Source organism: Phacochoerus africanus, chromosome 2, assembly GCF_016906955.1.
Source record: "Phacochoerus africanus isolate WHEZ1 chromosome 2, ROS_Pafr_v1, whole genome shotgun sequence".
NCBI classification, from domain to species: Eukaryota; Metazoa; Chordata; class Mammalia; order Artiodactyla; family Suidae; genus Phacochoerus; species Phacochoerus africanus.
In genome coordinates this window covers 140,023,240-140,050,800 of record NC_062545.1, presented here as the reverse complement: position 1 = coordinate 140,050,800, position 27,561 = coordinate 140,023,240, and the positions used below count along the sequence as shown (strand labels likewise).

The 27,561-nt window shown below is 40.1% G+C and overlaps 1 protein-coding gene across 4 annotated transcripts in view; it reads right to left on the bottom strand.

Moving 5' to 3' along the window:
• LRRC28 (leucine rich repeat containing 28) overlaps positions 1-27,561 on the bottom strand; it is a 225,859-nt gene that overhangs the window by 80,073 nt on the left and 118,225 nt on the right. For 3 of the 4 annotated variants that reach the window (XR_007133125.1, XM_047766807.1, XM_047766806.1), the window contains exons 6-7: positions 24,549-24,755; positions 3,081-3,183 (exon numbers count right to left, since the gene is read on the bottom strand). Coding sequence is in view for 3 of the 4 variants with exons in the window: in XM_047766807.1 (XP_047622763.1) it covers positions 3,081-3,183; positions 24,549-24,755 (310 nt within the window). In the remaining variant the exon portion in view is untranslated. The remainder of the gene's footprint in view (positions 1-3,080; positions 3,184-24,548; positions 24,756-27,561) is intronic. The other variant, XM_047766808.1, reaches the window with a different exon arrangement.

The following is a 27,561-nucleotide window of genomic DNA, read 5'->3' as shown; positions in this document are numbered from 1 at the left end:
TGTTTGGCAGTGGCAGCTGCAAGGCGGGTGTGTTCCCAGGGGGATGAGAGCAATAATGTGTGGTGCTTGGTTGCAGTGCCTTTTTTTTTTTTTTTTTTGCCTACCCCTGAGGTGACTGGGGCCACAGGTGAGGTCCACTCACAGGCCCCCAGTGGTGGCAGGCCATGGCTCCCTCTGGCCTCTGAGACTACTACCACAGTCCGTTCTTGCCGCCTGTATATCACATAAGAGATAGAACATCTCACTTAGCCCCCTGCTGCCCTTAGCCCATACTAGAGGTGCTTGGCCACCCGTAGCCTGCACAAGAAGTGCCCAGTCTCCTATAGCCCAAGCAAATGGCTTCTTGCCACCCATAGTCTGCACCAGAGGCGACCTGCCCTCTGAGTGCCCATGCACACATGTGCACACACGCAGGGAGATTCCTATGGTGGTCCGCCCCTCCTTCTCTTGCTCTCCCCAACAATGGCGCCTTGCTGCTCCTGAGGGCCCAGAACTTCTTCTGGGTTCCCTCTGCCATGGAATTCCACTACAGAGCCCGTAGCACACCACTCCCCTGCCCATGGCACAGTGCACCTTAGCCCCTTAGGCTGTCTGCACACACCCAACCCTAGCCCTCTCCCCAGAACTGACCCCTGGAAACTGAGCATCCAGCCCCTGCCCAAGCATTTCAGGCTTTGGTGCCCGGGGCGGTGGTGCAGATGATCTGTGTAGCTCTCACTCTACTTTGCCCTCCTTAGTCCAGCTGCTGTGCTTTTCTCTGCGACTCTGAGGTCCCTCCATCACGGCTGATCTTTCTGACAGTTGGTTTCCCAGGGTTCCTTTTCTCCTTCACAGCTCCCTCTCAGGAATGCTAGTCCCATTCTAATTACTTCTCTCTCTCTTTCTTTTGTTCTACCCAGTTATGTCAAGAGTTTCTTGCCCTTTTTGGAGGTTTAAGTTCTTCTGCCAGCATTCAATAGATGTTCTATGTGAGTCGTTTTACATGTAGATGTGTTTTTTCGATGTGTTTGTGGGAGAAGGTAAGTGCGATGTCTTACTCCTTCACCATCTTGATCCGCCCCCCCTCAGAATGCATTTCTTATATAAACAACTCTGTTACCCTGAGTGGTTATATTAAACCACTTAACCAATTTATATACAGTCCAGCTTTAACTGTTTTTTTTTTTTTTTTTCCCTTTGTGTTTTTAGGGCCACATCTGCAGCATATGGAAGTTTTCAGACTAGGGGTTGAATCGGAGCTGTAGCTGCCAGCCTATGCCACAGATTAGAAACACCTTTTGGGAATTTCCTTGTAATGCAGCAGGTTAAGGATCTGGCATTGTCACTGCAGTGGCTCAGGTTGCTGCTGTGATGCAGGTTTGATCCCTGGCCTGGGCGTGGCCAAAAAAAAAAAAAAAATCCACCACGTTTTGGGTCATAATTCATTTGTATGTGGGAATGCCTATACTCCAAACATTACTAATATTGGAAAACTGACTGTTTGCTAACGGTCTCTTTAATAATTTTATACATCTTACTACTATTAAAAGAAGGTGCTAAAAATAATAAACAGTGTAGACTGTCTGCTAATAATTTGTATTTTTTGTCTATTTATTTTCTCAAAGATTTGGAACTCTCATTAAATTTACTACCTCTGCTACCAGATACCAAGTCAACAATTAAAAGCATATCTATCTCTCTACTCTGCACAAATAGCATTTTCTGGCAGTCAATAACATTCGTATCTAAATGCCAAAGTAGAAGGCTGCTTATCTTAAGTAAAAGCTATTTCTTAATTATAGTATAGACTTAAATCGCATTTTAGTGCAATTTCTGAAGGCTTTGGTATAGGAAAACAGCCTTCAGCCTTGGAGCCTGCTTGCATTATTCCATGTATCTTCCTGATTGAGGGCATTTTACTCCCTACTTGGAAAAATTAGGCTATGTTATAGACCATTTAAGAACGCATTAGGATTAATGAGTGAGTCATATCACAGCTGTCACATAATCAGCTGTAGGAAAATCACTAAGCTAAAAACTCTACCACATATTCTATTATCTATGCTTCACAGAAGGTTCTGGAATATATCTCTGTGCTGTATTTCATCAGTCTATACATGCAATGAATTCACCTACGGTTCCTTCCAAGATAACAACTGTACATTTCTTCCTAGGGGAAGGCTGCTAGGATTACCCTCCCTGGAGCAATCAATGCTCATTGCCCATCCCCTGGAGCCATGCTGACAGAGGAATGGCTGTCTCCATATGCAAGCTTACTGTCATCCCTCTTCTTGTCAGAACTACATACAGTATGAACCAGGTTATGAGGGATGTTTGAAACAGCAAGAAGAGAGTCAATATGCTAACCAAATAGCCTCAAAGGTATTCCAAGTATCCTTTGGCTGTTTATGTGAGGAACGTGAGGCCAGTCAGAAGCAGGTTCTGGCAGCTGGGCTGTCCTATAATAAGCCCATACTGCACTGGGAACCACATTAGGGGGTTCTGCTCACTGTCATAGAAGAAGACACTGAAGCCATCTTTCTAAAAGCCTGAATGAGAAGGCCTGATCACTGCTCTGAAAATAAAAGCCTATCATTTCCTTTTAACTGAAACAGCTGTTTTGGTTGCTTAGCACCGTGACTTGTATTGAGGGACTATTTCAGATGCTGAGTTCTAAATATTTCCAACTGGTAAAGTCTTAGATACTGGGGCTGATAGTGTAGGAAAAGTGTCACTGCAATGGGGTGCAGAGAAAGAAAAGCTTTTACATTAATGCTGATTCTTCCAGTTTCTATGACTGATACTACTGACTTTGTAATGGTATGTATGGATTAATTTTTTTTAACTGGAAAGTAACAAACTTACTGACTGAACTTATAGCTTACTAATGGAACTTGAGGTATAGTACTCTAAATTGCTTGCTCAATATTCTTAGCTTCTAAGGGTATTTGGTTTAGCACATTAAGCCCAAAGACAAACTTGAATGGGACTATCAAAAACAATTCATCTACTTTTGAGTTTTATCAGGAGCAAATACTGACATAGAAACAAAGCTGACAAAAGAGTTGAGTGATAGTATAAAAATGTGAAAACAGCCTTACCCACTGCACCCGATGACTTTGTTGTACAGATAGGATGGCAAGCCTTTTAGGTGAATGTTGTTATCCACGTACACATATTGTAGTTCTCGAGATCGACCTAAATCTGCATTAGAAACAAAAGTGCTATAATTCTTGTAAATATACACCAAAATAATGTGAAACATAAAATGTAATACGTAAGATTAGAAGAATTCGAAATTTCTACTCTGGAAGAAAAAATGTAGATTTAACTCGAAGTGTTTAAATTATATCAGCTGCAAGATTCTACATCAGAAAACATGACTATTAAAAAATTATTCAACCCACCTGAACCTTGATTATTTATTTATTTTTTGTCTTTCTGCTATTTCTTGGGCCGCTCCCGCAGCATATGGAGGTTCCCAGGCTAGGGGTCAAATCGGAGCTGTAGCCACTGGCCTACGCCAGAGTCACAGCAACGCGGGATCTGAGCCGTGTCTGCAACCTACGCCACAGCTCACGGCAACGCCGGATCGTTAACCCACTGAGCAAGGGCAGGGACCGAACCCGCAACCTCATGATTCCTAGTCGGATTCGTTAACCACTGCGCCACGATGGGAACTCCAAACCTTGATTATTTAAATGTAAAATGACCACTAGGAGTGGAATATTATTAAATTTCCTTCCCACATAAAAATTCTGACTCCTAATAAACAATTTCTATTGAAAAATAAAGTTTGCAGGACAAGATGGCGGAGGAGTAGGGGGACACGCTCGCCCTCTCCCACAAACACAACAAAAAAAGCACATCTACAGAATAAATGACTCGCACAGAACAGCAACAGAGGAACCTAAACTCCAATAATGGCAAGAAGTTCGTGACATTACTGGGCAGAATGGGAGAAAAGAGGAGAGTGAGAGAAGGTGAATCCGAGCGGGATGGGCGCTCCCGAAAGGGAACTGAAGAGGAGAAAGGGATCCTGCTCCCTGGAAAGTCACCTACTCGGGGGAAAGATCAAACGAACCGGAGGAATCTCCAGATGCAGAGAAGAGTGTAGCAGTAAGTTGGAGTACGGAAAAGCCGATCAAGAACCGAACGGACCATCTGAACTACGGGCACAGTCACCAAAAATTGAGACGCCTGGGTGGGGGCTGGGCACCGAGACCTCGGCTCCAGAGGTTAGTCCCCGGGAAAGGGCCAGGGGATGCCCGGGTGGGGGCTGGGCACCGAGTCCTCGGCTCCAGAGGTTAGTCCCCGAGAAAGGGCCGGGGGACGCCTGGGTGGGGGCTGGGCACCGAGACCTCCGCTCCAGAGGTTAGTCCACGAGAACGGGCTGGGGGGGCGGGGCGGAGCGGAAACTGCTTGGGAGGTCTAGAAACCATTTGACCGGGCAGAGACTGCCTGGGAGACTAGAAAACAAAGCTGTCGCAGAGAAAGGGAGCAATACTCTACGGGCAGGGAAGTGGAAAGCCGCATCAGAGGGAACCTGGGAGAAGAGCCTGGTCTGCGCCCGTGCTGGGGAGGGGAGAGAAGAAGGGGTGGGTCCCCATAGAATACCCCCCATGCCACAGCAAGCTTACAGGCCCGCTAGCTAGCTGAAAGCTGTGCTTCCCAGTGCATCCCCTCCCCCCACCCCCACCACCCCCTACGCTCTCGCCGAACCTGGGGCTGCCTGCCATCCAGGAGGGCTGGCCTCAACAATTGCCTGAGGCCTACCACTGCAGGGGCTGTCCCTGCACAGGCCTGCTTGCCCTTTGAAGGGGCTACACTTCCGTAGAGCAGCACCAAACACCACCAGCCCCTGAGAAAAGGCCTGCAGCCCAGAAAAGCTAGAACAAGCCTAGCCAGGCCGTGAATAGATCTGCCTAATTCTCAGACGGTTTTTCTGAGTCAGGCTGCCCCGGGGAGGAGCCTCTTGGGTTTCCAACGGCCCTGCTACCCGCCCAAGCCCCCAGGGGGTGTCCCACTCACACGGAATAACTGCTCAGCACCACCAGCCCCCTGGAGGACCCCCTGCAGACCAGAAAAGCTGCAACAAGTTTGGCCAGACTGTGAAAAGATCCACCTACATTCGCAGGCCGTCCTTCTGAGTTAGGCTGCCCTAGGGAAGAGCCTCTTAGGTTCTCAGTGACCCAGATAGCTGCTCCAGCCCCCAGGGGGTGCTGCACTCCTGAGGAACAGCTGCCCAACACCACCAACCCCCTGCAAGAACCCCACAGCCTAAAAACACCAGACCAAGCTCTGCATGACCAAGTGAAATCTGCTACCATCGTGGTGTGGACATCCCAGTCCTGTCTGCCCTCAGGAAGTCCTCCTTTGCTTCAAAGAAACACTGTTAGCTCCATCAACACTCCATAAAAGCCACACTGCCTCAAAAAAGATTGACCAACAATGCCAGCCCTCAGGAAATAGTCCATGGCAGTGACTAGGCAAACCCTGCCCGATAACGGAGAGTACAACTCCCTCAGGAAAAAGAAAACAACAAGCAAGATGAAGAAGCTGAGAAACCACCCCCAGTCAAACCAACAGGAGAACTCACCTAAAACAGTCAACAATGAAACAGATCTCTGCAGTCTGACAGACCTGGAGTTCAAAAGAGAAATAGTGAAAATACTGAAGGAATTAAGAGAAGATATGAACAGTAATGCAGATACCCTCAGAAAGGAACTAGAACATATAAGGAGGAGCCAAGAAAAACTAGAACATTCATTTGCAGAGATGCAAACGGAACTAAGGGCAGTAAAAAGCAGAATGAATAATGCAGAAGAACGAATCAGTGATATGGAAGATAGAATAATGGAAATCACCCAATCAGGTCAACAGACAGAAAACCGAATCAAAAAACTGGAAAGCAATATAAGAGACCTATGGGATAATATAAAGCAGGCCAATCTACACATAATAGGAATTCCAGAAGGAGTAGAAAAAGATAAGGGGATGGAAAATATATTTGAAGAAATTATCGATGGAAACTTCCCAAATCTAAAGGATGCTGGGTTCAAGATACAAGAAGCACAGAGGGCCCCAAACAAACTGAACCCAAATAGACCCACACCAAGACACATCATAATAAAAATGGCAAAAGTTAATGATAAAGAGAGGATCCTAAAGGCAGCAAGAGAAAAGCAGAATGTTACCTACAAGGGAACCCCCATAAGAATATCAGCTGATTTTTCTACAGAAACACTACAGGCCAGGAGGGAATGGCAAGAGATATTTAAAGTGCTAAAAGGAAAAAATATGCAACCTAGAATACTCTATCCAGCAAGAATATCATTTAAAATAGAAGGGGAAATAAAAAATTTTTCCAACAAACAAAAACTTAAAGAATACAGCAACACAAAACCCAGGTTAAAGGAAATATTGAAAGGGCTTCTCTAAACCAAAAAGAAAGGAAGGAAAGGGAAGAAAAAAGAAAAGAAAAGAAAAAAAGAAGAATAGGAAGAACTAGGACTGAGGAAACCGCAATCAGAGAGCAGTCACTCAAATAAGCCAGCATACAGATTTAATCACGAACATGCTTCAAACAAAATAAAATTAAAAAGAAAAAAATAAAAAAGAGTCATCAAAACCATAAAATGTGGGCAAGGGATGTTAGGAAGTAAATAACCCTTTTGGTTTGTTTGTTTGTATGTTTCTCTTCTTAATTTTAATATAGTAATGAAGTGTTTGAACTTACAGGACCATCAGGCTAAAACACACAATTATGGGAAGGGGTTAGCATACTTAAAAAACAGGGCAACCACAAGCCAAAACCAAATATGGCATTTGCAAAAAATGAAAAAAAAAATACACTCAAGCAGATAACAACAGGAGACCATCCAACCAAAAAAAAAAAAAAAAAGGAAGAATGGAGAACCATAGAATCAACTGGAACACGAGGTTCAAATGGCAATAAATAATCATCTATCAATTATCACCTTAAATGTCAATGGACTGAACGCCCCAATCAAAAGACACAGAGTGGCTGAGTGGATAAAAAGGCAAAAACCTTCAATATGCTGCCTACAAGAAACTCACCTTAGGACAAAAGATACATATAGATTGAAAGTGAAAGGGTGGGGAAAAATATTTCACGCCAATAGACATGACAGAAAAGCAGGAGTCACAACGCTCATATCAGACAAAATAGACTTTAAAACAAAAGACATAAAGAAAGACAAAGAAGGACACCACTTAATGATTAAGGGATCCATCCAAGGAGAGGATGTTACTATCGTCAACATATATGCCCCAAATACAGGAGCACACAGATACATACAACAAATATTAACAGACATAAAGGGAGATATGGATGAGAATACAATCATAGTAGGAGACCTTAATACCCCCCTCACATCAATGGACAGATCCTCTACACAGAAAACCAATAAAGCAACAGAGATCCTAAAGGAAACAATAGAAAAGTTAGACTTCATTGATATCTTCAGGACACTACATCCCAAAAAAGCAGAATGCAGATTCTTCTCAAATGCTCATGGAACATTCTCAAGAATCGACCACATATTGGGACACAAAGCTAATCTCAATAAATTTAGGGGCATAGAAATTATCTCAAGTATCTTCTCTGACCACAATGCCATGAAATTAGAAATCAACCATGGGAAAAGGAAAGAGAAAAAACCTACTGCATGGAGACTAAACAACATGCTACTAAAAAACTAATGGGTCAATGAGGAAATCAAGAAGGAAATTAAAAAATACCTTGAAACAAATGATAATGAAGACACAACCGCTCAAAATCTATGGGATGCTGCGAAAGCAGTGCTCAGAGGGAAATTTATAGCAATACAGGCCTTTCTCAAAAAAGAAGAAAGATCCCAAATGGACAACTTAACCCTCCACCTAAATGAATTAGAAAAAGAAGAACAAAAAAGTCCTAAAGTCAGCAGGAGGAAGGAAATTCTAAAGATCAAAGAAGAAATCAATAAAATAGAGACTCAAAAAACAATAGAGAAAATTAATAAAACTAAGAGCTGGTTCTTTGAAAAGGTGAACAAAATTGACAAACCCCTGGCCAGACTCACTAAAAAGAGGAGAGAAAGAACCCAAATAAACAAAATTATAAATGAAAAAGGAGAAATCACAATGGATACAGCAGAAATACAAAAAACCATAAGAGAATACTCTGAACAACTATACGGCAACAAGTTTGACAATCTGGAAGAAATGGACAATTTTCTAGAATCTTACAGCCTGCCAAAACTGAATCAAGAAGAAACAGACCAACTGAACAGACTGATCACTAGAAATGAAATTGAAGAGGTCATAAAATCACTCCCTACAAATACAAGTCCAGGACCAGATGGCTTCACAGGCGAATTCTATCAAACATATAAAGAGGAATTGGTGCCCATCCTCCTTAAACTCTTTCAAAAGGTTGAAGAAGAAGGAATACTCCCAAAGACATTCTATGATGCCACCATCACCCTCATTCCAAAACCAGACAGAGATACCACCAAAAAAGAAAACTATCACCCAATATCATTGATGAATATAGATGCAAAAATTCTCAACAAAATCTTAGCCAGCTGAATCCAACAACATATCAAAAAAATTATACACCATGACCAGGTTGGGTTCATCCCAGGTTCACAATGATGGTTCAACATACGTAAATCAATCAATGTCATATACCACATTAACAAAAAAAAAGTCAAAAATCATATGATCATCTCAATAGACGCAGAAAAAGCATTTGACAAAGTCCAACATCCATTCATGATCAAGACCCTCGCCAAAGTGGGTAGAGAGGGAACATTCCTGAATATAATCAAAGCCATTTATGATAAACCCACAGCAAATATAATACTCAATGGGGAAAAACTGAAAGCCTTCTCACTCAAATCTGGAACAAGACAGGGATGCCCACTCTCACCACTGTTCTTCAACATCGTTTTGGAAGTCCTAGCCACAGCAATTAGACAAACCAAAGAAATAAAAGGCATCCATATAGGAAGAGAAGAGATCAAACTGTCACTGTATGCAGATGACATACTATACATAGAAAACCCTAAGGACTCAACCCAAAAACTACTTGAACCGATTAATAAATTCAGCACAGTAGCAGGATATAAGATTAACATTCAGAAGTCAGTTGCATTTCTGTATACCAGCAATGAAATATTAGAAAAGGAATACAAAAATACGATACCTTTTAAAATTGCACCTCACAAAATCAAATACCTCGGAATACACCTGACCAGGGAGGTAAAGGACCTATATGCTGAGAACTATAAAACTTTAATCAAAGAAATCAAAGAAGATGGAAAGAAATGGAAAGATATTCCATGTTCCTGGATTGGGAAAATCAATATTGTAAAAATGGCCATATCACCCAAAGCAATCTACAGATTCAATGCAATCCCTATCAAATTACCTAGGACATTTTTCACAGAACTAGAACAAACAATCCAAACATTTATATGGAACCACAAAAGACCCAGAATCTCCAAAGCAATCCTGAGAAACAAAAACCAAGCAGGAGGCATAACTCTCCCAGACTTCAAGAAATACTACAAAGCCACAGTCATCAAAACAGTGTGGTACTGGTACCAAAACAGACAGACAGACCAATGGAACAGAATAGAGAATCCGGAAATAAACCCTGACACCTATGGTCAATTCATCTTTGACAAGGGAGGCAAGAACATAAAATGGGAAAAAGAAAGTCTATTCAGCAAGCATTGCTGGGAAACCTGGACAGCTGCATGCAAAGCAATGAAACTAGAACACACCCTCACACCATGCACAAAAATACACTCAAAATGGCTGAAAGACTTGAATATACGACAGGACACCATCAAACTCCTAGAAGAAAACATAGGCAAAACACTCTCTGACATCAACATCATGAATATTTTCTCAGGTCAGTCTCCCAAAGCAATAGAAATTAGAGCAAAAATAAACCCATGGGACCTCATCAAACTGAAAAGCTTTTGCACAGCAAAGGAAACCCAAAAGAAAACAAAAAGACAACTTACAGAATGGGAGAAAACAGTTTCAAATGATGCAACAGACAAGGGCTTAATCTTTAGAATATATACACAACTTATACAACCCAACAGCAAAAAAAACAATCAATCAATGGAAAAATGGGCAAAAGACCTGAATAGACTGTTCTCCAAAGAAGATATACAGATGGCCAACAAACACATGAAAAAATGCTCAACATCGCTGATTATAAGAGAAATGCAAATCAAAACTACCACGAGATATCACCTCACACCAGTCAGAATGGCCATCATTAATAAATCCACAAATAACAAGTGCTGGAGGGGCTGTGGAGAAAAGGGAACCCTCCTGCACTGCTGGTGGGAATGTAAACTGGTACAGCCACTATGGAGAACAGTTTGGAGAGACCTTAGAAATCTATACATAGAACTTCCATATGACCCCACAATCCCACTCTTGGGCATCTATCCGGACAAAATTCTACTTAAAAGAGACACGTGCACCTGCATGTTCATTGCAGCACTATTCACAATAGCCAGGACATGGAAACAACCCAAATGTCCATCGACAGATGACTGGATTCGGAAGATGTGGTGTATATATACACAATGGAATACTACTCAGCCATAAAAAAGAATGACATAATGCCATTTGCAGCAACATGGATGGAACTAGAGAATCTCATACTGAGTGAAATGAGCCAGAAAGACAAAGACAAATACCATAGGATATCACTTATAACTGGAATCTAATATCCAGCACAAATGAACATCTCCTTAGAAAAGAAAACCATGGACTTGGAGAAGAGACTTGTGGCTGCCTGATGGGAGGGGGAGGGAGTGGGAGGGATCGGGAGCTTGGGCTTATCAGACACAACTTAGAATAGATTTACAAGGAGATCCTGCTGAATAGCATTGAGAACTTTGTCTAGATACTCATGTTGCAACAGAAGAAAGGCTGGGGGAAAAATGTAATTGTAATGTATACATGTAAGGATAACCTGACCCCCTTGCTGTACAGTGGGAAAATTAAAAAAATTATTGAAAAAAAAATAAATAAATAAAAATAAAGTTTGCTATAGGTCATTTATTTAGTTTCATTTTTCTCCATAGGAAAAAATGTTACACAAACTAAGCGGGCAGGTCAGCCTAAAAAAGCCTAGCTCTGCCCTATATCAAGATCCACTCTATCTCACCTCCCCTGAGCAGAAAGATGGGAGGAAGGCTGAGGGAGGGCTAGACAGCAAACACGGGGGATGTGGGAATGGATGGAAGAGGAAGAAGCAAAGGGAACCCCAAACTCCAGTCTCCAGTGAGGTATGACGATGAGCAGAGATGGACAAGACATTGGAGGCCAGGAAGCTGGGACTGGAATGGAGTACCAGGAATGGGAAAAGGAGAGAAAAGAAGCCCCCAAGAAGAGTATGCAATAGGAATCAGTATGCCAGAAAGAGGCAGACTCCAGATGTTTCCCAGAAGGAGCCAGGCAAGGCCTGCAAAGACTGGAGGTGGATTCAATGGGGAAACAAGGCACAGAGCACTGAAGGGTTAGCAGTCTCTGGGTAATATGGCAGCAGAACCACTTCCAGGGATCGTGGCCATCCCTTCCCCTCTGCTGTATGCCCAGGAACATTCCACCAGCCTTCCTTTACACTCCAACCACTCACAGGTAGAGCTATTTGTCTTTACTGCCGCAGAGGCACAGAACAGAGTCCTCTGTCTCCAAAGCAAGAACAAAATCTTTGAAAAGTTTTCCATAGTCCTGCTTGTGAAAATAGGAAATAGGCCAATAGGTTGATAGAGCTCTCTGCTCCCCAACCTTCTTCAGTTTAGGAAAGACAAAGGCCCAGAGAGCTAAATTAGAAGGTTCTTCAGCACATTTACACTTCAAAAGAAAACACATGTACCCATCAAGGACATTTTAGGCACTAGGGTAAGGCCTTGGGGATGTAGATACAAATACAATATTGAGGACAGATAGGAAAATGATAACTATAGTTCAATATGATCCTTGATATTAAAGAGGCTTGTATAGTCTCATGGTTTCACAGACGGGCTCTGGACAATTGGGTACACTAAGTTGGAGGGGCATGATAAGGAAGGTTTGTTATGGAAGAGGGTAGGAAAGGGTTAACATTTCCTTCTCCTTTCCAATGCAGGTCCTATCACAATAATCTTGCCCAGGACTAGCACTAGAGCAAATCACAAAAAGAGGAACCAAAATTGGAAGCACTGAGAACAGGCAACAAAAGGGTAAGTAGCAACTCTCAGGAAGAAAAAATTATGGGGCTACTGGCTAGAGATGCCCTTTCTCAGTGTGGTTGTTTTAAGCTCTCTAATAAACAGAATAGGCAGACATGATGTGTGATTTCAGAGACTAAGTCACAAAAGGCATTGTGACTTCCTCTTTGTTCTCTCCCTTGGATCACTTGTTCCAGAAGACAATTCCCTTGTCATGAGCGCCCTCCAGCAGCTTTATTGGAGAGGAAAGGAGACCTCTAGCCAATAACCATGTGAGTGAACCATCTTGGAAGCAGCTCCTTCAAACCCCAAGTCAAATCTTCAGATTACTTTAGCCCCAAGACTACAAATACCCTGTTCCTTCTCAAAATTTGCCCATAAATTTTAGCATCCATCAACAATTATTTACATGGCGTTTACGTAGTAGTGATGTTCTATTGCCATCTTTCCATCTACATTTATTTATTTATTGTTTTGACTTTTTTTTTTTTTTTAGGGCTGCACCCGCAGTATTTGGAAGTTTCCAACCTAGAGTTCGAATCAGAGCTGTAGCCACTGGCCTACACCATGACCACAGCAATGCCATATCCGAGCCGCAACTGTGACCCAGACCAGCTCATAGCAACACCAGATCCTTAACCCAGAGCAAGGCCAGGGATCGAACCTGTGTCCTCATGGATTCTAGTCAGATTCGTTTCTGCTGAGCCACGATGGGAACTCCTTTCCATCTACATTTTTTAACTGGAATTCTTCTGGAAGGAAGAGCCATCCCTTCTTTCCCATTTGTTTGATTTTTACGTCAGTATAGGTTCATGGTTATTTTATGGTAAGGACTAAAAACCCAGTATCATTATTGTTTACTGTGTGTTAAAATGTTCCAGTTTTGGCAATTAGGAGCACTTAAGGTTGGTCTTTATGTACTTTCAATAAGTTTTCACCCTGTTTTGAGTATATTTGTATTTTTCCGGCACTACAAGTCATTCCAGCTTATATTTTCCTTGCTCTAGCCCTGAAATCAATTATTTTCCAAGGAGTTTTAATTCCTTTTAATGGGGTATGGTGTTTAGAAATCAAGTTCTGAGCACTAGGTTGCCAATGCTTCTAGGATTCCTTAGTAGATAGATTACAAAACATATGTATATATACTAACCCATGCATACAAATACAATTATAGGCATTCCTGTTGTGGCTCAGCTGTAAGGTACCCGATTAGCATCCATGAGGATGTGGGTTCGATCCCTGGCCCCACACAGTGGCTTAAGGATCTGGCATTGTTGTGAGCTGTGGTGTAGGTCACAGATGCAGCTCGGATCCCACGTTGCTGTGGCTGTGGCACAGGTCAGTAGCTGCAGCTCTGATTCGACCCCTAGCCTGGTAACTTCCATATGCTGCACCTGTGGTCCTAAAAAGCAAAAGCAAAAACAAAAACATATACAACTATATACAACTGGGAAGTGTACCTTCAGCATAGATTCCTAGAAGTGGATTTGCTGAGGCAAAAGGTAAAGTGTAGATTCTTAGATATTTCCTTCCAGAAGAGCTACACCAATTTGCATTCCTTTCATCAATGTATGAGTGTTGGTTTACCCATTAACTTTTACTTATTTATTTACTGAAGTATAGCTGATTTACCGTGTTGTGCTAATTTCTGCTGTCACACACACACATATTCTTTTAAAAAGTATTTTCCATCATGGTCTATCCCAGGAGACTGGATATACTCTCCTGTGTTATTTGGTAGGACCCTATTGTTTATTCTTTCCAAATGTAACTGTTTGCATCTACTAACCCCAGACTCCCAGTTCATTGTGTTGGACTTCAAGGCCCCTTCCAGGAGACAGAATTCAAAGCCTCTCGCCAAAACAAGAATTACCAGACCCTTATCATCACTCCACCCATCTCATTGTAATGCCATCTCCCCCCACTTTAAGCAACCTGGCCTACTCCTTCCTGTTCCCTACTAGGAAAGGTATATGGCCTATTCCTCACCCTGCCCCTATAGGGGTAAGATATGCCCTCAGTCAACCAGCAAGTGTATCAGAAGACCCCATTTTTCCCCAACCATTGGGTAGGTCTGCAAGACCTCTCCTCTCTCTCTGGGCTATAAAAACAGACATGACCATGTGCCTGGGGTCAGCTCTCCCTGATCATCAGGAAGTTGTCCTGTTGCACTAGCAGAATCTCTTATCTAAATAAACGCTTCTTTCTCTTCACCTTGCTAAGCTGGAAAATTCTTTTGCTGACCCATGTGCACAGACCATGAGACATCCCCCTCCCCCTCTGACCCCAACTTGGCAACCACAAGTCAATCTCTATGTCTGAGTCTACTTCTGTTTTGTAGATAAGTTGATTTGTGCCATATTTTAGATTCCACATATAAGTGATATCATATGGTATTAGTCTTTCTCTTTCTAACTTCACTTAGTATGATAATCCCTAGTTGCATCCATATTGCTGCGAATGGCATTATTTTGTTCGTTTTTATGGCTGAGTAGTAGTCCATTGTTTATAGGCACCACACCTTCTAATCCACTCATCTGTTGATAGACATTTAGGTTATTTCCAAGTCTTGTTTGTTGTGAACCATGTTGCAATGAACACAGGGGTGCACGTGTCTTTTTGAACTGGGTATGTGGCCAGGGGTGGACTTGCTGGGTCTTATCTCACAAACTTTTAAAACATACTGTCTCATTTAATACTTTTTATCATTCTGATAGGTGATAAATGATATCACACTATTGCTTCAATTTGTACCTCTCTAATTATGAGTGTGAACATTTTTTATCATAGAGTTCCTATTGCGGCTCAGTAGGTTAAGGACCTGACATTACCTCTGTGAGGATGCAGGTTCAATCCTTGGCATTGCTCAGTGGGTTAAGGATCCAGCATTGCCGAAAGCTGTGGTGTAGGTCAGAGATGTGGCTCAGATCCACTGTTGCTGTAGTTGTGGTGTAGGCCGCAGGTACAGCTCCAATTCAATACCTGGTCTGGGGACTTCCATAAACCACAGGTGCAGCCATAAAAAGAAAAAAGAAAACAACACATTTTTTCATTATGTCTAAGGGCCGTTTTTAACATTTTTTTGTCAACTGTCTGTTCATATCTTATGTGTCTGTTCTTCACTTATTAGCCATGCGAGCAGCGAGCAGAACCTCAGTTTGCATATATGTTAAATGGCATAATAGAACTTAGACCCTCAACTTTACCAGGTTGTAACTGAATATGAAAGTAATCTGTGAAATTTAAATCACTATACTGCTTTTTTAAGCATAAGAATATATAATTACCACAAAAATGTATACTACAACTTCAGTAAACATGTATAACATATCTACTGGTATAAAAGGCTACAGATTTATAAAACATAAATGGAAAAAACACAGATATAAATACCAGAATCTACCTGCAATGAAAAAGTCCTCAAATTACACCAAAAATTCCAATTCTATATTTCTTTGCTACTTCTCTGATATGTATACAAATCCCTTCCATCACATATAGAAATCTGCAGACTTGAAAGGTATACAGAAAAGTTTGGAATTTTTAAAAAATTGAAACTACACTGAAAGATATAAATGAGCTCTGGTCTCGAATTGCCTTTCAGAGCTGCAGGGTACAGGATACCAATTAATGGAGCAGGAACACAATCTTGGAGTCAGACACCTTGGGTTTGAATCCTTGTTTTTTTATTTACTAAACATGTGTCCTCAGTTTCCTCATCTGCGTAAAGGGGGAAATAATGCTGTCTCTTAATTTGAGTGAGAACTACTAGCAAACTTTATAATAAGCCATCAAGCAGAATTCTTGGCATACAGCCTTTTCCAGTATATGGCAATTATTATTATTCTCATTATTAAGGACATATTTGGAAGTGTGGCCTATAGTAGAAGGCCAATTAAGAGAGAATCCTCTTTGGCACGCAGCAAAATGTACTCTTTTCTACACTTTAATTGCACAGAAAAGAGTTGGAGGCAACAGCCTCTAGAGACCATGATTCATCTCCCTGAGCCAAGGACACAAAATGGGACATGACAGAGGAAACACCTTTCTCCTCTAATATATACAAAAGAACTTGTGCAAATTAAATGAGGCTACATGCAAAGATCATAATACAAAGTTAAATAAAATTTGACACTTTCTACTTCTTATAAGGTTTAGTCTTCTTTCCTATTCTAGTTTTATAGGATAAGAAATGAGTTGATGATTTTAAAATGTTATTTGGTTTAGATCTTATCTCAGGTTTTTTAATATTCCAGAGATTTCTGTTTGTCCCTTGATCAATTTGTGTGGGGAACACAACTTTTTATATATGCCCATAATGGAATGAACTATATTCTGCTGAAACTGAAAGAAAACATGAATCAGCTGTGTTCAAATCTATTATACATTAGCCAGTATAATACTGCACAGACATGAATACTTAATACAGACATTCAAACTTTGCGAATAACATAATCTCATATGGAGTAAGGAAAAGCAATACTTAAATTACATGATGTAGTGGGCTTTGAGTCAGAACTGAGTTTGAATTCTGGCTTTCCAAATTAAATGCTCCAAGCCTGTTACCTCCTCTGCGAAATGAACATAATAATAATACATCACAGGCTTGTTATGAAGACTCAACAATGCATATAATGCCAAGCTTGGTCCTCGCCTAATGATGGTATTCAATACATCTTAGTCTTTTACTTCCCTCTTCTAACATAAAGAGAACCAGGCAACTCTTGCTTTAGCTGATACAGCACAGCCTGCTGGGGGGCTGAGACATCTAAACACCCAGCAAGGTCACAGGCTATACAGGGAGTGCCATGACAGCCTCTTGAGAGTATGCTCTCAGCCAAAACACCATTAGCTGGCAAAACCCCAAGCACAGTGGAATGGCATTTTTATCATAATAGGGCTGAAATGTAAGTATTTTCTGCCTGAAAAAGCTTTCAGATATTTTCTCTACTCTTAAAACAGAAAATGTTCACTTAATAATTAACTTTGGAAGAGACCATTCATCTACCTAATGAGCTAGTTTGTTTTCTTCTATTTATTTTAATGTATCAATACTTTTCAATAAATATATCATGAAGTAAGATTTTTAAAGTTCCTGTGCAAAAACTCACAGCACTTGAACTTCATAAAGCAAGGAAGTTATCCATATGCATAGATGCTAAAGCAACAAAGACCTTTTTCATGTGGCTTTTAAAAGTGCTGTACTGTGTCTAAAATGCTTCCCTTTTTCTTCCAGACTCTCAGATCAAAGTATTGTTACTTAAAAATTAGCAAAAGCTAGCAGTCCTGCACAAACTCCAATTCTTTTTTTTTAAACTTCAAGGACCTGGCATATGAGGCCCGCATGGCTGAAGATGGAACAAAAAGCCCCTGTGTGTCTAGGATACTGCTCTTCTAACCATACTGTGAAAGCAAGCAGAGAATGACAGCACGGCCAGACCAAATGGGATCTGCTTACTGCACAATGACCAGCATGAAACTCACTTATTTTATCAAAAGGTGAGTGATGTATTCTCTTCAGCTAAATGATGGGGCAATAGAAACCACAGCATGAAAGCTATGGATAAAAATAGGTTGTTTATAATGCTCTATCAATGTTGTATCAGTTTTCATGGTTCAATAGACCAATATATTATTAGTTGTAATCACATTTTAAGTTATTATAAAATCTGAATTTCTTCATAATGAATTCAGAGTAATTTAGTCTATTCCAAAATTATCTTGAAAACTGATTAAGTCATCTACATGATATATTTTACAATGAAAACTTTTCAACTGCTTTTTCAGAAAAATGAATTTTTTAAAGTGCTAGTTTCTCTAAATACACATACATACTTCATTAAATTTTTTACATAATCACATTCTTTCTGATCTATTCAACTTTTATCAAATAAAATTTCACAGTGAATTATGATTTAATGAGATACTTTACACACAGTAGACCAACAACTGTTAACTTAAAATAAATTGATTTTAATGAACTTGAATGACCGAGGGCTTCCTCTGCAGCTGGTTTAAATACTCAAACATCAGCATCTCTATTTGTGTTGCATAGTCAAATAACAAAGAAATCATTACTGGGATAGATGCTTAGGGTATAAAAGTGAAGACATACCCTATTCCAACACTTTCTTAAAGTCTAGTGAGACAATAAAAGCAGTGTATATTTATTATGTGCTTCTGTAATACTTACGAGTGATAGAAATACTTTAAATAGATCTTATTTAGTTCTCATAACAGTGCTATGAAGAATCTTAACCAGTTGCTGAGAAAAATAGACTTTCTAAGCCCAAGATCACATAGCTATTACATGTAGAGCTAAAATGTATGTATGTATGTATGTATGTATGTATGTATGTATGTATTTATCTTTTCCATGGCCACACCTGTGGCATAAGGAAGTTCCCAGGCTAGGGGTTGAATGAGAGCTGCAGCTGAAGTCTATGCCACAGCCACATCAACACCAGATCTGAGCTACATCTATGACCTACAACACAGCTTGGGGGAAACCCTGGATCCTTAACCCACTGAGCTACAATGGAACGCCCTAGAGCTAGAATTTAAAGCATGCCTGCACTTGACTGCAATGTTTGTTAGGCAGCCTCCCCTAGCAGATCACTGCCATATGAGCAGGGCACCCCCATCACCCAGCAGACATGGGCACAGTGGGTACATGAGGACGGGTGTGCCCCAGTATCCAGGTGTGATGTCAGGAGACACTGCCATGGGGACAAATGATGAACAAAATATCCCTTTTCTTCTGGTGAAAGATCAGATAACTGGTAGAGTAGTTCTGACTTACAGGTTTAGGGCGGCAGTTTCAAGAAATACCAATAATTTCTTCAGAGAAGAGCCTAGAGAAGGAACTTGGGAATTACAGCAGCAACTCCTCCAGTGCAGGGCAGCCAGTGGTGGAGGGCAAGACGTTTTTACTCTGCATCTTGTCTTCAACTCTTGCTCAGCTGGACTTGGACTTGTTCTCCTTCCCCCCAAATTTAAAAACTTTATTGAAAACTATGACTGAAACTCCAGATTCTCAACATTAAAGTCAGCAGACATCTTTCAGACGTTCCTTATAATGGAAACTCTTAGCATTATTTTAAAAACCAAATTAATGAAAACTGGCAAAGATTCTACTTATCTAGCCTTCATACTACTTATTTTTCTGTGTCTCACATCTGTACCTTTTTAAAGAATGAGCAGTAGTTCTTTTTTTAATCGATAATTGAGTAAAACATGGTTCATTTTTTCATATTAATCACTCCCTACCCCAAAATCCTTAGAGAAAAATACACACTTGTCCATTTAAAGCTTACCTACTCTAGGCTAATTTTTCTGGTTTTATTTGGTCTTTTTTTTTTTGCTTTTTTTTAAGGGCTACATGATGTGGAAGCTCCAAAGCTAGGGGTCCAATCAGAGCCTCAGCCACCAGCCTACACTACAGCCACAGCAACATGGGATCCCAGCCGTGTCTGTGACCTACACCACAGCTCACTGCAATGCCAGATCCTTAACTCACTGAGTGAGGCCAGGGATCCAACCTGCATCAATAGGGCCATATTTGCAGCATAAGGAAGTTCCCAGGCTAGGGGTTGAATGCTACAACAACACAGGATCTGAGCTGCATTCGCAACCCACGACACAGTTTGTGGCAACACCAGATCCTTAATCCACTGAGCGAGGCCAGAGAGTGAACCCACATCCTCATGGATGCTAGTTGGATTCTTAACCCACTGAGCCACAATGGGATCTCCCTAAGTGAAATTTTCTCTTTAAACATTAGCATAGTAAAGTCAATGTCTGCCCACCCATAATACAGAAGCCATATTAAATAATCCTGTTAATGCATCCATATTAAATACTTCTGTTAATACCCTAAGAAAATCTTAAGGCAAGAGTAAAAATAAAGAAAGCAGAGATGATCATTATGACAGTGGGGAAAAAAGTCAGGTAAGAAAGCAGCACCAGGATGAAAAATTTTTGCTGTAAGTACTCGCAAAAAAAAAGCTCAAAAAAGAGTACTGAATATCCATTTTCTGGAAAAAAATACACATTCCAGAGTTATAACTTTGTTTCTGAAGGAGGGTCTATCTAAACTTTATTTAACAGAATAATACTTTAAACATTTCTTCTCACTACTAGTTTTTGAACCTTGTTTTCAAGGCTTTTTTTTTCTCTGCTTTTTCACTACTGCCTTTGATTAGAGACCTGTCGAACAGTCCCTACAGAACGCAATTTTCGTGGCATATCTGGGGTGCCTCCTTGGAAAGCAGTTAAAATAAATTCCACTCACAGGACTGATTCTAACTCTGGGACTTCTGGTCTGAACTAGAAGAAACTTTTTAGCACTGAAATGTATTTAAGGCTACAAACCTTGCAAATTATCCCCATTAAACAATGACCTCAAGGCAGTACTTCTCCAAACTGCAGATCAAATACATTCCACGCTTCCGTAAAGTACAGTTTACATTCATCTCTAAGACTGAGATTAAGGAATTACTAACTGGTTTCCATCTGGTTTCCATACTGGAATTGAAGTTCAAATAGCTTCACTGTGTGGAGTTAAATATTTCCTCAAAACCAGTAAATAGTAATTCTTTTCCTGACTTTCTAAGCAGATACAGAGAAATCAGGGTCAAGAAGCAGTACAAAAAACAAGTGTAGCTAAAGATTTGTGACTTTTATATGCCATTTGCAACAAGAGAAGGGATTTCAGAATGGGTTTTGAAAATGCCTAAAAGCTGGTCTCTAAAACTGCATAAACTTCACCCCCCCCCCCATACAAGGTATCTAATCCCTGCAAAGGAAAAATGATTAAAGCTACTACAAAAAGCTGGAGTGACCTCCTGTTATATGATAAAAATGCCAGTTTTGTTACCCTTAACAAAGTTACATCTTATAGGCCACGGCAATAAAGAAGCTGTCATTTCACTTACTGCACAAGTCCTTGGCACACAGAATAACTCTGCTTGAGAAGATAAACTCTTCACTACTAGAATGTCCAAGGTACAACAATATCGGGACTGATTCAGAAATAAATAATTTTCCACTAGCAGTAAGCTATTTTCTTACTAACTTTTAGGTTTACTACACAGTAGTTTGCATACCAGGTTATTCTGTAAATCTCAATGTCATTTGCCAAATGCTTTTGGTTAAGAATTCATTCACTACTTTCTAAATTAACATTCAAAAACTCCACCTGCTAGCATGGATGTAACTTCTGTTTTCTTAAGCTACAGAAGTTACTGACTCTGAGTTTAGCTGATATAGCACTTCCTGGGGGCTAAATAAAGAAGGCCAACTTGTATCTGGGCAACCTCCCAGTACTAATATCTCTTATTCAACAGTAAATAAGCTGTAAATATTACTGAATAATGGCTTATTAATATGCAAGAGAAACCAGCACACCTAGTGAAAAAGACTTAAGTGGAAAAAACCCTTTTCTTTGTGTTTTTCTAAATTTTCAGAAGCCCAATAGTAAGTCACAAGTTTATGAGGTATTTAGTAATAAAGCTATACTGAATCAACAACAAATATTCATGTTTCAAGGTCTCTACTGAATATCATAGCAAAAGGTTCAAGTAATTAATTTCTCCTGTTCATTGTCAGTCAACAGTACAAACAAAGGTTCTCTGTGTAGACTAATCTGTCACTCAAATGACATGGTATAGTTATAATAGGAGCATCCTCTCTTCTTGATACAACTTCTCATCTTAAAAAGAATATATTTCAAGAGTGTTAATGACTTAGACAGTATAATATGTGACTTATGTCATCCTTACTATAGCTTCTACAGTTGCTTTTTAAAGAGGCTGTAATCTGACATTCCTTTAAGAAGCCCCATAAAAACTGCTTTTCTCCTAAGTCAAACTTCTTTGGCAAGAAATGTATTCAGTAAGTAGCTCCCCAAAATAATATTCCTGCCTCCAATCACAGGCAGAGATATTAAAGCATTCATTTCATAAACTTTCAATCTCCTACATTATACTCGTAGAATCATGGTTAAATATAGGCACCTTTCATTTGAAGACTTCAGTTGTGTGTGCATGTGTATACACATGGTATTTCCTAGCCACTGTAAAGAGGCATCCCTATCTGCTCAGTTTCCAAGAACAGGTCAGTTCTCTGAGCAAAGGCAGGGCTAGCAGTTACATGCTTCGTTTGACTCCGACCCACATAGTTCTTAGCATTAGACGGCTTTGGTTCATCAGAAAGATGTTCAAGGAAAGGTTTCAAGTAAACAAACTCTATGGAAGGACAGCTATGGACTTAAAGACTTAGTTAAATTCCCTTTCCAAATCCATCTTTGGTGATGTCAAAAATCAAAAACCAAAAAGAGACTGAGATGGCTGGTATTTCTGCCAGCTTCAATTACTTCATCTTCACCAATTATGATGTCTCTTATCTTCTAAAGCCCTCTTGGGCAACCTGACACTGCAGGTCTCTGGTTGTCTCATCCTTTCTTTTTAAAACAAACAAACAAAACAAAAACAAAGATGAATACAACAATGTAGAAAAGCCACCAGTAGTTATCCTTGCTCTCTGGTCCTTCACTCCTGCTGTTCTCAAAGAACCCAGTTTGAGACCAGGGCAGAGCACTGCTTTAGGCAGCCTGGTTCTTTCTCACTGGATGATCTTTTTAAAGAATGTCTTTTTAAAGTAAAACCCACCCACAGGCCTGTGTCCTGCCAGGGCTGTGAGTCTTGTGAGCTGAGCTGGTACTCAGGGTAATAATGTGGAAGCTGATTCCATATCCTGGGCTGTCCACAGCTCCAGGCTTGATAGCTGTGGTTACCTTGAATGTTGTGAGAGACCCTCCTCAGAGCCCAGTGCAGACTCCCTCCTGCCTTTCATGTTCCTTGATAATACATTAAACCCATTCACAAAGAACTTCTAACACAGAGGCAAGGCTTCAGGGGTGACAAGAAACTTGGAGATAGAAACTAACCTGTAAGTCTCTCCTCACCACTGAAAGCTGAGTGCTGAAGGAGAGATGCCCACTGCCTTAATCAGTCTTGAGCACAGCAACGCAGGACCTGAGCCACATCTATGACCTACACCACAGCTCATGGCAGTGCTGGATCCTTAACCTACTAGCAAGGCCAGAGATTGAACTTGCATCCTCATGGACACTAGTTGGATTCATTTCCATTGCGCCACAACAGAACTACGTGGAAGAGTTTTTTAACTGAAAAGAATATGTGCACAGTATTATGTTGGAAAATATTTCCTTTTAGGGACTAGTAAATTATTAACTTCATTTTTCTCAGAGATAAATCATTTAAAAATTCTTTATAAAAACACTTTTATGAACAAAATCATATGGTGCTTATTCTGAAAGTCAAGGTTCTATGAGGCTTCAAGTTTTAATTTTTTTAAAAATGGCAGTTTTGGTTCTTGCAAGTTAACAAAATAATTTAATTCTTAATTAAAATAAATGTATTGTTTTATGAAAGGCCTATGTTCTTTAACATATATATCAAAATGGGCCAGCTACAGAAATTTATAGTGCATGATATGATATTTATTAGCCTGGGTGACATTTCCAGCTCAGCAGGCAGTTCAGCCTATTTTAAAGTCTAACATTTCCTAGTCTGGTTATCTGATAATACTAATAATCATTACGGCATCCAATAAAAAGTTTCTTTAGGAGTTCCCGTCATGGCTCAGCAGAAATGAATCTGACTAGTATCCATGAGGATGCAGGTTCGATCTCTGGCTTTGCTCAGTGGGTTAAGGATCCAGCATTGCCATGAGCTGTGGTGTAGGTGGCACACATGGCTCAGATCCTGCACTGCTGTGGCTGTGGTGTAGGCTGGTGGCTATAGCTCCAATTTGCCCCTTAGCATGGGAACTTCCATATGCCATGGCTGTAGCCTAAAAAGACAAAAAAAAATGTTTCTTCATAGAAATCAACATCTAAGCAGATATATTTGTATAGTAGCTATCCTTTCATATTGCTCAATATTCACTGTCAATTATAAATATGTAATATATAATATATATTATATACAATATATACATATATATTTTAAATCCCTTTCTCTGAGTAAACTATCTCATATCTCATATATACAGTCTCTAAACAAACTTTTAGCACAGATTTTGTTTTTAAAATATGAAATTCCTTACTAAAATAAACTTCATTTGTTAATTAGGAATGATGCTTTATTCACAGCAAAAATGGATTTGGAAAAGAATCTTCAAGATAAACAGAATGACGGAAACTAACTCATCTTTCCTAGTCAAGGAAACAAAGGCTTTCCGTCTTGTTCTTTAGCTGTTTTGCTTTACCATATAAACAGAATCACTTACCAAGTGGCAAAAATGCAAGACGGTTTCCAGCCATGGAGAGCTCATTGAGGCTGGGCAGCTGGCAGAGATGGCGCGGAACACACCATAGACGATTTCGGTCCACAGTGAGGTACTGCAGAGAAAGGCACAGGTGAAGCCTCTCGGGTAAAGCTAGCAAACGATTGGTAGAAATGTCTAGTGTCTGCAGCTCCTTCAAATCGCCAACCTCTACAACCAAAATCAAAATTAAGATAAATTGCATCTTGATTAAATGAATTAATTCAATAAATAAAATGAATCAATACTGTAACAGTTCAACCAAATAAAATTAGTAGCCGCAACTATTTCCATAGAAATGAATGTGGAAGTTTACGATTTAGGTCTGGTATGCAAATAATCCATAGGCATCTTTAAATTAGCACGCCAGAATTTTTTAAAAAAGAAAAAAGTGTCCAGCATTGAGAAGGAGAAACATGAAGTGGTGAATCTGAGCCAGAAGTGTCTTACTATGGCTTCTGCCTCTTGATGAATCAAAAGCTGTTGCAAAGGTGAAAAAGAACAATTACAGCCATGTCACAGGACCTGGTTCTTGCTACCTTTGTGGTTTTACCATCTAAGTAGAACAGTAGGGGACTAAAAAATATAAATTATGGTAACCCAGTAAGTGTACCTTGTCAATGTGAACTAAGCAGAAAGTTTCTGAACTAAGAATTAGGATGTCTTTTGAAATTTTCACCATGGTAAAGATTATAAAAATAAAATGAACCTATTGTAAGGTAATATTCTTAGATATTAAACCACATATCCAGGCATGTGGTTCCTTTTTAAAAACCCACTGAAAGATGTACATATCCTATGAAGATTTACCTTCATTCTACCCAAATGAAATCCTTCCACTTACTCCAATATTCCCTCATTATTGGTGTCTGTATTTTAAGTACATATGTATTTGATGGTGAGTATAATTATGTTCCTGTCATACACAAACTGCCAAGGTAGGGAAGTTCCTCATAAGGCACTCTGTACTCTGCAGGGAAAATCACCACAAAGCATTCTGAGCAGAGGGAGTTGTGCTAACCAATTTCCAGGGGAAGGACAGCACTCAGTCCAGCACAGCACACTGCACCTGACAAGTCGGCTTCTCTCGTATCACTTCCATGCAGAAGACCACTGAGGCCACCTCTCAGCCTTCTCTAACCTGACTGTGTTCCAGAAGCCACTCCTCTCAGGTGAAGGTTTCTCATGCTCCTGCCACTCAATCACACCCTACTGGGTACATTCCAGTTTGTTCAGACTTGGATTAGTATGAGCAATGTCCTCTCTACTGGAGAGAAAATTTTCTGTCCTCTTGGATGTCCAATTACACATATTAGCTTTTCTTAGTGGCAAATGGCTTGGCAAACTATAAATTATAGCTCACAAGCAAAATCTGGTCCACTTTTGTACTGTCTACAAACTCAGATTGGTTTTTCTATTTTAAAAGGGTGATAAAACCCAACAACAATAATGATTATATATATATATGATGGAGACAATATGTGACCTTAAAAGCCTAAAAACATTTAATATCCCAACACTGACAGAAAAATTTTTCCAGTCTTTACTACTTACTGCTACTTAATCTTTTTTTTTTTTTTTTTTGGTCTCTTTTGTTCCCAGACTAGGGGTCAAATCAGAGCTACAGCTGCTGGCCTACACCACAGCCACAGGAATGCCAGATCTGAAGCAGGTCTGTGATCTACACCACAGCTCACAGCAACACCGTATCCTTAACCCACTGAGGGAGGCCAGGGATCAAACCTGCATCCCATGGATACTAATCAGATTCGTTTCTGCTGAGCCACTATGGGAACTCCTATTCTTATTTACTCTTAACAGGAGCATTTTTAATAACTATTTTTAATAAAAGTAACACAAGTGCAAAAATACATTTAATTTCTAGGAAGAAATTTAATGTGCCAGGGAGTTCATGCTCTACTTTTTAATCTCCCCAATACTGCACAAACACACATTTGAAGACAGTAGGTAGGATTCAGTGGACAGTCTGTGACTCTGAAAGGGAGTCTTGTACTGTCTGCACCTAACTGATGCACATGGGAGCCAATTTCACTCCTGACTCTATAAGCACAGTATTCCATCTACCTAAGTTTGCCTGCCTATCTATTTCAGACAAAAACAAACAAACAAACAAAAACCCTCCTAATCTGCAGTATAAGGGGGTTAGGGAGGTGAAAGAAGAATTATCACCTTTTAGAATTAATGAAAACAAGAAGAAACAAGAAATCTTCATGACTTCACTTTATAAAGTTATTATGGGGAGTGAAATGGGACAGAAGTGCAACCAATCAGCTTACAGACCATGGGCCAGGTACTGAGAGAAGAATGAGACAAGGTCTCTGCCAAAAGAATCACATTACATGTAAGAGACATTTTGTGACAGGAGCTTGGAAAAAGAAGAGTTAGATGAAGAGATGGAGACGTTTTTCCAAAATTTACTGTAAGAGATAAGAATTCAGATAGGTCAAAAGGAAGATGGATATAGCATTTCAAGCCAGGCATGGGATTGGGGTTGAAAGCATGAGGAAAGGCATGTAAGTGAAAAAATAAACACAACATGCACAGTGGACTACTTGAGACCCAACAAGTACCAAAGTTACCAATGGAAAAAAGGCAGGAAATAAGTTCAATACAGAGGGCTTGGTGGAGACATGCATGATAATGAATACTGGGTAGAGAAATTTGGACCTGACTACAGTGAGAATATAATACTTCTCAAAGATTCTCAAAGGATAAAAGGACTCTTGGAAATATTAGAAGGTAAATATGCCAAAAGCAATGAAAAGAAAAAGACTATAGATTGGGAAAACAAGTAGACATTTGACAAGAATAGAGGCAGTGTAACAGAGTTTGAAGACAAATCACATCGACATTGTAAAAAAAGGCAGAGGGTTTGCTTGATTGGAAATGAAAAATGGTGAAACTGGAAAAAAAAACAGATAATTTTAAAATTTATAAGTATGGTGATGCCATTGCT